Source organism: Eptatretus burgeri, chromosome 4 (assembly GCF_056783735.1).
Source record: "Eptatretus burgeri isolate ZD-2024b chromosome 4, Ebu_testis_v1, whole genome shotgun sequence".
Taxonomy (NCBI): Eukaryota; Metazoa; Chordata; class Myxini; order Myxiniformes; family Myxinidae; genus Eptatretus; species Eptatretus burgeri.
The window spans coordinates 2,710,233-2,722,732 of NC_140964.1; the positions used below are offsets into that span (position 1 = coordinate 2,710,233).

General features: G+C 43.0%; 1 protein-coding gene across 1 annotated transcript in view; it reads left to right on the forward strand.

Moving 5' to 3' along the window:
- The window catches only part of LOC147027339 (voltage-dependent L-type calcium channel subunit beta-4-like), an 87,290-nt gene that overhangs the window by 28,387 nt on the left and 46,403 nt on the right, over positions 1–12,500 (forward strand). Inside the window, exons 8-9 of the mRNA XM_085876121.1 lie at positions 869–1,020; positions 1,597–1,692. Coding sequence (XP_085732247.1) covers positions 869–1,020; positions 1,597–1,692 — 248 coding nt within the window. The remainder of the gene's footprint in view (positions 1–868; positions 1,021–1,596; positions 1,693–12,500) is intronic.

The following is a 12,500-nucleotide window of genomic DNA, read 5'->3' on the forward strand; positions in this document are numbered from 1 at the left end:
TGGAAGGATAAGATCACCGAAACAACCACCGATATCGTTACGTAATTGTATGGACGACACCATGCCATTCTAGTCTCATGCATGCCACGTGTCGTCTGTTTGTTTGTTTGTTTGTTTGTTTATCCACTCACTCATGGTTACAAATGTCTTTGCTGCTTCCTCATTATTGGAGCATTCAGAATCTTTCATCAGCAAAGATTTTACATTATGCTGCAATCTTTACCTCCACCATCAAAGGTGGATGAAGGTTATGTTTTCACCCTTTGTCTGTCTGTCTGTCTGTGAGCAGGATATTTCGAAAAGTTGTTTGCCGATTCGGACAGAACTTGATGGACAGGTTGGGTGTGTGACAAGGACGAATTGATTCGATTTTGGTGAAGATCCAGATATGGATATGAAAATTTTTAAAGTGATTCTTCAGCATTGAGAGATGGGACCAAAAACGATATATAGCATGATATCTAAAAACGTTAAGGATGGATTTGGACGAAACTAAATGGATAAGTTAGTAGGTAACAAGAACAAGCCGATTTGATTTTAGTTCAGGTCCGAATGCAGATCAGGCCTATCAGTGGGATACAAAATGTAAACTGTTCAGCCTGGCGGAGGTGTGCGCTCTTCCAAGTGCCGTTTTGGTTTTGAAATGTGTTCCATTCCATTCAATACTTTGCACCACTCAAGACAAGTTTATTACTTTCAGTGAAGCACACACCATTATCACAAAGGATATGGGTTTTTTGAAGAAGCACAAAATCAATATTTATTTATTTATATATATATATATATATATACACACACACACTTGAATACATTGGTACAACTTGACATGGTTTTTTTTGGTCTCATTGACTGCTTCACTGTGGTGCAGCCGAGGTGCAGGCTGAAATCGAGCGGATCTTTGAGCTGGCACGTACACTACAACTCGTTGTCGTTGACGCAGACACCATCAACCACCCAGCCCAACTTTCAAAAACGTCACTTGCTCCTATAATCGTCTATATCAAAGTCTCCTCTCCAAAGGTCTCACAAACAAACCTCTGCCCTCCCCTCCCTCAAAGTTTTTATTTAATAATTTTATTGATTGTTCAATGTGATCAATGGGTGATTTCAAAGCTTCAGTGCTGCCTGAAGGAGCTATGAACATTGAGTGGTTATGTAGCTAAGTACAAATGTGATAAATACTAAGTTACATATCTGATATGTGAAAACTACACCACCCATACGAAAGCCTATAATGTGGAAATAACTGATTATATCCAATACAGATGAGGGAGTGGCAAAAGGAAGGGGCAGGTGGAGTTTATTGGTTTTGGTGGTGCTGGTGTTGTGTTGGTAATAGTTGTGGTGAGTGATGGCCTTGTGTTTGTATTGATGGTGCTGAGTGCTGATGCTGCTGGCAGTGATGATGGTGAGTTCATTATTATTACATCAGGTTATACAGACCATTGGTAAAGGATTAACTGTGTGCCAGTGTTTGGTTGTTTCATGTCCTACTGCTGCAAACATAATGAATGTAAAGATGCAGTGATTGCGGTTCATAAATAAAAAATCATGTTTGTTTGTTTTTTTCCTTCTCTCTGCAAACCATGGGTGCAGGTTTTGCAAAAGCTGATAAAGTCTCGAGGCAAGTCTCAGAGCAAGTACATGAACGTGCAGATGGTGGCATCAGAAAAGCTTGCCCAATGCCCAGCGGTGAGGATACTTGGGTAAATTGCATGGCACTGGCTTACGTATTCCTGTTTATAGGTGATGATCATGTGGGTAGGTCTCAGCTGAAGTGGACCCGATGAGATCCTCAGAGGATTTCTGTCATAGCTCAGGAGAAAACGGAGATTATTGGAAGGGTATATATACTTTGAGCGGGGTATGCTTACACATTGCAAGCAATAACAAACCGTGCTTCCCCATTGTCTTGGGTTGCTCCCCTGCATTTGATTTTTCATTTATATATATTTTTATTTATTTATATTGTCATTTACGGATGCTTTCCAGCAGTTCTGTAATTTTGCCCAGTGTATCACCTTCGATGTCCGTCGGCATGACAAATCTCAGCTTTCTACATCACCTAGAAGGTACCGATCTTAAATATCAGTCAGTCAGTCAGTCTGTGATTGAGTGAGTGAGTGAGTGGTAAGAAAGAGCTTTATTTTGTTTCTCACTCCTCGTGCATGTGTTCGTGATTCAGATATAATTTTTTTCAGATATAATTTTTTTTTGCACAATCATCAACCTCATATACACGGTGGTCCATATATACATCTTGTTACCCCTGCTCACAAATAACATTCTGTGCTGTTTTGTTACAGATAGGTGACTTATGACTGACATGAGTGAGTTCACTGTGGATCAGCTTGTGTTTGTGAGCAAATGGGCTCATGGGAGGCCACACATGAACAAAACCGTGATGGTTGTTTTATTTCTGTTGCCTCTCATCAGCCCATATTTTGTTTCGTCTATCATTGTCTCGTCAACTGTGATCATGAGGTTGATGTGCATTGTGGATAAGATGGCAATGTATGAGAGTTGCCCTACAAGTTATATCTATTTGATAATAACTTTATTTCTGGACATCATCATCATCATCATCATCATCATCATCATCATCATCACCAATTTACATTTTGCCGAAGCAATTTGTCTCTTTGATGGGTAGTTTTCTAGTGTCTCCAAAGCAGTCAGTCAGTCAGTCAGGACAGGAATTTAGAATTTTGCAAGAGTGCTGGCAATAACTCACTTCCTCTTCGCGAAAGGCACACCGTTTGTTCTTTAACGTCCACCTGAACGGATGCTCCCATTAACGTACTTCCGATGGATGGCTCACACAATAAAGCCTCGCCTTGCACGCGAAACACCAGGGTGAGTGTTTATAGCTGGGTCGAGATTCGAAGCCAGGCTCGACAGCCCAAAGGCAGATGCCCATACCTCTAAGCTATCCTGGCAGCACATGTTTTAGTTCCTAGTTAAGAACAAGTACCTCTTATTCTTACCTCCTTACGCTTTTAGTACCTCTTACCTCCCCCTCTCGCACCCCCCCACCCCACCCCTCCACCATACTATTCTGGAGTCCTCCTCCAGGCTCTCCATTGTTACCAACAGAGTATGATTATACAAATTCATTTTTAAAAACCTCCAGCTTCTAAGTGCTAATTCATGTGCCAATTAACTCTAACATGGGTCTACAGGGTGCTTTTCCATAAAACCTGCATGAAGTGTTTCATATTTCTCCCACCAATGCACCCATGCCGAAATCCATAACTGAACAACTGCTTCCTTCCTTGCAGTCCAAAGATTTGGAGTTCGATTTCACAGCACGTTTCACTTTGTCATTGTCTCCAAAATGTTGTCCGCTTACATAGCCCTTCAGGGATACAAATACTGTCAGTATGAAAGTGATTGAACAGGATCTGGAATACATGGTGGATGTGCCATAAAATTACAGCTCGGCCTGTCTGCTTCTTGGCACGCCACATGTGCAGTGTGGCTTTGCTGTAAAGTGACGCCATCTTCATTGAGAGTGTCATTTTTTTCAGCAGGCTTTATTTAGGTAACATATGGTCAGAATACACCTCTGTTTAATGGTTCATATTGCACAAAGAAATTCAAAAATTGTTCCACATTGATCCAAAAAGATGATCGCTCTGACTTTCCTTGCCTAAAGACAAAGTTTTGGAATACTTTTCATCACCATATTTTTACAGCGAATGCGCTGTATACAATTGCACCGAGTTTGAAATGTCCGCGGTGTCTACGTCTACCGTGTCCCGGTGTCCCCCCCCCCCCACGTGCCTGTGACAGCCAATGACGGCCGTCCGGTAGATGCAGTGTGTAACCTTGACGGAAATACCCGAGTATTTCAATGGAAATTTGTGAAACTAACGTGTTATACATGTGAAAACCATTGAATTTATTGCTTGACGGAAAAAAAGCAAGAAAAGCGCCCCTCTCATGTATGAAAGACAGAAAGACGTCATTTCGTGCCGAAAGACGTCATTTCCGCCCACCATCGCATTTCACGCCGATCGCCGAATGCTGAAAGCTAAGTTCTTCTTTTGCCATCATTCTTTTGTGGCCTCCTGCCATGCTGTATCGAACGATTTCATTCCTTCTGTTATATATAAAGGTGCTTATCACAATAATAACAAGATTTTTACATTACAAATATTAAGTACGCTTTTTAATTGTTTTTCAACCGAAAAAGCATAAATTGCATATTTACCTTCGCATTCTGCGAAAGGTTATATTTTGGTCGCTGTGTATTTATTTATTTGTGAATATGTGTGTTTGTTTGTTATTCGCATAACTCAGAAAGTATTAAACCGAATTGCATGAAATTTGGTGGGATGATTCGTGAGTATCCAAGGACGATTTGATTAGATTTTGGGAGCGATCGGGTCAAAGGTCAAGGTCATGAAAAGGTCAAAAACACTCTTTTGAGCATAACTTCCTTCATAACACAGCTATCGACATGCAACTACCGCCATATTGTTCGATGACGAGATACCTTTCGGATATGTAGTGTCGGATTTGACGTAACATCATCGGAAGTGCGTCTAAATGACGTCACAAGATGACGTAAATTTTCAATTTTCGATCTCATCAGTTTTGATCATACCATTTTGTAGGACTTACCTTAAGGACGTCACACACCAAATTTGACTTCGATCGGACTGACCGTTATGACGTCATTGACGTTTGAACATGACGTTTTTCAATTGTAGCTAAAATGTCCTGATATTTTACATTCAAATATCTATATAATTTATAAAGCAAAGTCTCCCAAATCCAGGCATTAGGATCAGTACCAAAATATGTTTATTGATGTACAGGTTTTGCCAATTAACTCTGTAGTCAAGGTCGCACTCAAGGTCAACATATACTTGTAGGCACAGCTTCAGATCTAATAGAGCTATTGACATGAAGCCAACGTTAAAACGTTCAGTGAACTACGAGCTTTCAGAATGGTAGTCCCCGATTGGACGTGACTTCCCCGGAAGTGCGTCAAAATTACGTCAAAAGATGACGTCATTTTTCAACTTTTTAATTTTTCAGTGTTTATCATTCCATTTTGTTGGACTGCCTTCAAGGAGGTTACACACCAAATTTGACGTCAATCGGACTGATGGTTGTGACGTCATGGACGTTTTAAAATGACGTTTTTCAAATGTGCCCGGAAAAAAGTTACGGCGGCGAAGGTATGCGCTCTACCGAGTGCCCGTTCTAGTTTAACATTAGTGTACTCATTTGCTTCACCACACGTGCTGTATTGAAGGATTTCACTTGTTTTCATAGTCAGAGAATGCATTGTTTCATATTTGATGCAACAAACACTTTGCATTTCCATTTCTGTGATTGGCATTCCGTCAATATCTCACAGTGATTAACTCACCTGTTCATGTGTTTCTTAATTCATCAATTGTCTTTTGTTTGGTTCCCTTTGCACAATTTTATGCACGAGCCAATTCACAGAGGGTCACATGACTTTGGTGGTGAGAAGGGGGATAATAGGCATTTCTGCATATACTCTTGCTATGTTCTCATCTTAGCCGTCGTGATGTCGTACCCATCGTAGCACTGCCAGTCATATAAAAGTACAGTACAGCACATACAATTATGTGCAGTACAAAATACTTGATAATGATAATAAACAACTACAGTGTGGCCCCGTTATAACGCGATCATTGAGGTCCATAAAATGTCATCGCGAAAAAAGCGGGGTCGCACTAAATCTGGATTTGAGAAAATCAGCATTCAAACTGACCCAATGTTGACCTACCATCCTAACACATCCCTATTTTCGCCCTATTTGACCCGTTTTTTGCACGTTTACCTTCGAGCAAATAAATTACCTTTGGATTAAAGAATTCCGCACATAAATTGTTGTTACAGTGGAAATTAAACCACAAAATGATTTTTAGGTCATCTCAGTAGAGATGACCTCATAAAGCCAGTCTCAAAGTCTATCCTCCCGTCCGTCCGTCCGTCCACAATCAAACCGAGTGGAGATAACCAATAGTGGAATGGATAGAGGTCGATGAGACATGCACAACGATATAATTTTCAAGGTCGTCCAAGGTCGAGGTCAACGTCACGAGGCTGTCAAAGTTGCGAAAATCGTCAATTTCAAATCGTATCTCCTCCCTCATTTATCAAGAGAGATCAAATGTTATTAGTGATTCAGATACTATGGAATATTATCTAGAACAACACGAGCCATTTTTTTGAAATTTGCTCTCGATTTTATAGCCCTTCAAACTTCGCTCTGACGACCTTCTGACGCGATGTTTGGAGAGTCGTATCTCGGCCACAGAGTAGAGTAGCAGCCAGTAAATGGTATCGTTTGAGAGAGAACAACATGGTCTATCATGATCATACAGCAGCACGTCCATTTTACCAATCACGTGGATACCACGTATCACGTAACTTGGCAAGTACCGCGTCTGGTGTTGTCGGAGTCACTGATTTCAAATCGTATCTCCTCCCTCATTAATAAAGAGGGATCAAATGTTATTAGTGATTCAGATACTATGGACTATTATCACGACCAGATCCACGAGCCATGGAATCGATTATAGATGCCCCTAATTTGATTTTGCTTCTGTCAACCTCTGGCAGAGATGACCGGCACTCCCGCTTGGGGGTATTTTTAGTAAAGCTTTTTATGTTGTGAAAACATTCGCACTGTTCCAAAAATATATCACACAACTGACAGGTGGTGGTTTCTTCATTTGTAAATTATAACATCAATGCAATGATTATTTATAAAATTCAAACGCTATTTATTCACCTTTCTATAATCAATGTGAGAGGAGATTGAAAGTAGCCGCTAACAACACACATGGCCGTCATGAACAGCACAAAGGTAAAACTAACGCGTCTTCCGTCTATCTTAGATGTGGGACAGGGGAACAAGATGAAGAGGTGGAAAACAGTGATATTGATGATTCTGACCCTGTGTAGGCCGAGGCTAATGTGTGTATTTGTCTTCGTTTTTAGATCCTCGTGGAGGATCTCGAAGTCTTACTCACGTTGTTGTTCTTCATCTTCTTCTTGTGGACTTTTTGTTTCACAGCCTACAGTTTTCATCGAAACTTCCTGAAACTTGGCGTATATATGTAAAAATACCCTGTGCAGACAGTAACCATCTCCGATTTTGAAAATTCCTCCGAGAAAAAAAAGTTATGATGTCAAAATATCTCCGCTAATGGAAATCGCCTAAAAAATTATCTCCGAAACAAGGCAAGCTTTTTGAATTCTGTTTGCGGGAATCGAACAGGGCATTACCAGAGATGAATTACCCCACATATGATACATCACTATGACATCATATCAATTTTTATGACGTCATTCCTATTTTTTGACATTTTTTGTTTCACAACCCAGAGTTTTCATCGGATCTTCGTGAAACTTGCCATGTATATGCAGAAAGCCCATGCACAGGCAATAACCATCTCCGATTTTGGAAATTCTTCTTTGAAAAAAAGTTGACGTCATAATATCGCGCTAATGGAAATCGCCGATACCATGATCTCCGAAACTCGGCAAGCTGTTTGAATTTTGTTTGCGGGAATCGAGCCGGGCATTAGCACAGATATTTTATCGCAAACCTGATACATCACAATGACATCATATTCGTTTTTATGACGTCATCATTAAGAGGACGAGGATCTTAGCTCATTCGAGCTTGTTGTTTCACAGCCTACAGTTTTCATCGAAACTTCCTGAAACTTGGAAAATATATATATATATAGATATATATATATATATATATATATATATATATATATGTAAAAATTGTACAGCTGTGCAATGTGTTTGCGTTTTTGGGTTTGGGTAATTCCAAGAAGAAAGAAAAGGAAAAACAAAAATTTTTCTAAATTTATTGCAGCCAAAGTGTACAGGATTTATAAAATCTACAGTAGTGTACAGTAATGTCCGAGGCCTTCACATTCACTCACTGACTCACCCAGAGCAACTTCCAGTCCTGCAAGCTCTATTCATGGTAGGTGCCCAATACAGGTGTACCATTTCTTATATTTACTGTATTTTTACTGTACCTTTTCTATGTTGAGATACACAAATACTGACCATTGTTACAATTGGCAACAGTGTTCAGTACAGTAACATGCTGTACAGGTTTGTAGTTTTGGAGCAATAGGCTATACCATATAGCCTAGGTGTGTAGTAGGCTATACCATCTAGGTTTGTGTAAGTACACTCTATGTCTCAATGATGTTCGCACAATGACGACATCGCTTAAAAACTCATCTCTCAAAACGTAACCCGTCATTAAGTGGCGCATGACTGTATATATATATATATATATATATATATATATATATATATATATATATATATGTATGTATATGTATGTATATATATATATATATATATATATATATATATATATATATATATATATATATATATATATATATATATATATATATATATATATATATATATATATATATATATATATATATATATATATATATATATATACACATACAGGATATCATCATGTGATCGAGCGAACTTGGGAATTTTGCCTCTCTATGGCAGAAATAATCTACAGTGGTTACCAGTCCTATTGTAGATCGCAGTGTTCGCTTGAACTGGTCTCCCCCCGAAGGCGGAGGGAAACCACGGGGTAACATCCCTGGGTCAGATTGCGGGAGAGTGTGTCGGAGTGGTGCTGAGGTGTCGTCCACCAGACGGCGGTCTCCTTGGGTTAACCTGAGGCGGTCCCTTCGGGTGGGTGCCTGGAATGTCCTATCCCTAAGAGAGGATGATCACCTGTCTCTGTTATCATCTGAGCTCAAGCGTTTGGACATCGGGATTGCAGCTCTCTCTGAGGTTCGGAGACCGGATTGCGGCGAGATAATGGTGCGTGGTTACACCTACTATTGGTCTGGTCGCTCTGATGGTTACCATACCCAAGGAGTTGCTGTAGCTGTGTCCAATAAGCTGACCCCAATGATAATTGAGGTAACACCGGTCAACGAGCGTATTATGAGATTAAGGATTCGTCACTCCTTAGGTGTCATTTCCCTGGTCTCTGTTTATGCTCCGACTGAGGCGAGTGATCTCACCGTGAAGGATGCATTCTACGCCACGCTCGAGTCTGTGGTTGATCACTGCCCCAGACGAGATACACTTCTACTCTTGGGGGATTTCAATGCATCGACTGGAAATGATAGGGATGGTTATGAGGTGTGTGTTGGTCCCCATGGGTCAGGAACTATGAACCGGAATAGCACTAAGTTCCTTGACTTTGCAAGAAGTCATGGACTTAGGGTGGCTGGCTCATGGTTTCAGCGCCCACAAGCTCATCGCTGGACTTGGTATTCCAACGCTGGCGGTGTGGCAAAGGAGATTGACCATGTCCTCATTGACGGTCGTTGGAGGATGATCCAGAACTGCAGGGTCTACCGGAGTGCTCAGTTCCTCAATACTGACCACAGGCTTGTTGTAGCAACTCTAAAGCTGCACCTTAAATCCTGGATAATGGTACCATCCCAGCCTAGGCTGGATGTTGGAAAGCTCAGGGATGAGAGAGTAGCTGAGGAGTTTGTGAACAGGCTGAGTGGACACTTGGGGGGTCTGGGTGCTTTGGGAGGTCCAGAAGAGTTGTGGAGTGCCTTCAAGACCACCGTCCTTGATATTGCCGGTGGATGTCTTGGAGCTCACCGCAGGGCAAAGAAGAATTTTGTCTCTCAAGGGACACTGGATACCATTGACCAGAGTCGCAGTGCCAGGCTGAATGGCAGAGCTAAGCTGTTCAGGGAGCTGAGGCGTAAAACTGTACGTGCACTGAGGGTGGACAAGGAGGCCTATGTGCGAGGAATCTGTGAGGGGGTAGAGCATCACCTGTAGACAGGTGATTCTCATCCCGCTTACAGGGGAATTCGCGCATTGCGTTCATCCAAGCCCATCCCTCGGAGCACTGCAGTTCGACCAGAGAGTGGTAGGCTCTTGACAGAGGAGTCTGAAGTGAAGGCCCGCTGAGCCGGTTACTTTGAGCGGTTGTACCAGGCTGATCCCCCAGCTGTCGAGTTGGACGTCAAGGGTGTTACACTCCCTGTTGCTGACCCTCGAAACAACTGTGGTCCACCTTCGCTTGTGGAAACACGGGCTGCGGTGAACCAGTTGAAACGGGGCAAAGCTCCAGGGATCTGTGGCATCCATGCTGAACTTCTCAAGGCTGGTGGAAATGCTGCACTCGTGTGCAGTCGCTCTGTTGCAGTTTTGTGCGTTGCATGCAGTTTTGTGCTCTGCCTGGAACACAGGCATCATCCCAACTGACTGGAAGAGGGGCCTTGTTGTCCCTCTCTGGAAAGGGAAGGGTGATCGCCAAGACTGCAACAACTACCGAGGGGTGACGCTGCTCTCAGTGCCGGGCAAGGTCTTTGCTCGGATAATTCTTGATAGGGTTCGCCACCATCTGCTTGAGCACCAGCGTCCAGAGCAGTCAGGCTTTACACCAAAGAGGTCAACGATTGACCGTATCCTTGCCCTTCGTGTCCTCACCGAACGCAGACGAGAGTTTCGGCAGGGGCTGCTTGCAGCCTATGTTGATCTCTGTAAAGCGTTCGATTCAGTGAATCGGGATGTCCTCTGGAGGATTCTTGGTCTTCGTGGGGTGCCACCAAAACTGATCGATCTGATATCTGAACTCTACTCTGGTACTGAGAGTGCTGTGAAGTGTGGTGGTACCATCTCTGACTTATTTCCAGTTGTTACTGGAGTTCGTCAGGGATGTGTACTTGCCCTCACACTTTTCAGCACTTGTATGGACTGGATTCTAGGGAGGATGTCGGAGAGATCAAGTTGCGGTGCGTCATTTGGGAATGTCAAGATCTCGGACCTTGACTTTGCAGATGATGCAGTCATCTTTGCGGAGACTTTAGACATCCTCTTGGGGGCCCTCGAGGTGCTGAATGAGGAGTCGGAGCCGTTGGGATTACGGGTTTCTTGGGTCAAAACTAAGATCCAGGCTTTCGGTGACATCTTGGATGCTGCTGTCCTGTCTGTGTCTGTTTGTGGTGAGGATGTTGAGGTCGTGGAGAGATTCACTTACCTTGGCAGTGATATTCATGTCTCTGCTGGCTGCGAGTCAGAGGTCAATAGACGTCTGGGCCGGGCCTGGGGAGTAATGGATTCACTGGATCATGGGGTGTGGCGCTGCCGGTACCTGTGCGGGAGGACGAAAGTCCGAGTCTTCAGGTCCTTGGTACTTCCAGTCTTGCTCTATGGATGCGAGACTTGGACTCTGACCAAGGATCTGAGACGGAGACTTGATTCCTTTGGTACCAGGTCTCTTCGGAGAATCCTTGGCTATCACTGGTCGGATTTTGTGTCCAACGAGCGATTGCTGAGAGAGACTCGGATGAGATTTGTTACCTGCTGGTCAACGGTCAATTTAACTGCTGGTGCGTGCTGACTATTACAGGTCAATTTGTGTGGTAATTACCTCCCAGTCTATCTAGGTTCGGATAATGCTGGATTAATGTAAGGAAAGGACAAGCATGGACAGGTTGGAACGTCAACAAAGGAATTTATTAATAAGAAAATAAATAAAATAACTTTTTATTTCCATGTGGTAAAGATAAATAAATTCCAAATCAATCAAAATAATCGCAAGCAAATAAAGAATTCATCAGGCCAAATCAATCAAAATGATCGCAAGCAAATAAATAATTAATCAGGCACTGATAGAAAAAGAGAAAAAGAGCAGAGGCTTATCTCTCTGATATACTAAACAATTAAACACGAGACAAGGCGACCCAGCAGATCATTCAGGAGGGAAGAGAAATCCAGTCTCGCTCACCAAATAGAAGTCGTCATACCTCAAATAAAACGTCCTGAAATGTGTGAGCGTGCCTTGTCCGTTGCCAGTGCCCAGCCTTGCCATGCGCCCACTCGCAAATCGGCTTGAACGCCAGTCGACGTAACCCCCAAGAATCAGGTACGCCAAGAGCAGGTCTCGAGCAGAACCAGCATTAACAGTCCGAGTGTCACCCAACGTCAGGAGCCCCAACCGACAAAGAGCGGCCAGTAGCTGTGAGAAGCTGAGGTGCTGTGAGAAACTGTAAGGCTGCAAGGCCGTCATCAACTGTCGGGAGCTCACCAACCGTTTGACTGGAACCGGCGAGCAACCGTCTGACTGGTACTGATGAAACGACCGTCTGACTGGAACTGACGAAACGACCGTCGGACTGGAACTGACGAAACGACCGTCGGACTGGAACTGACAAAACGTCCGTCTGACTGCAACTGAGGAAATGCTCTCAAAACTGTCAGAACCGCAACCACCTATTGCCAACTGACTGTTGCCAACTCACTGACGCCAACTCATTCTCAAAAAAACGGAGCTCTCGTCCTCGTTATAGCTGGCCCGTCTGGGTGGAGCCTTAAGCAGTCCAGCAAAATCCACCCCACCAGTTTGCGCAGCGTTGCACATGACAAACTGCCAGTGTCACGATCATTCCTGCCCAACG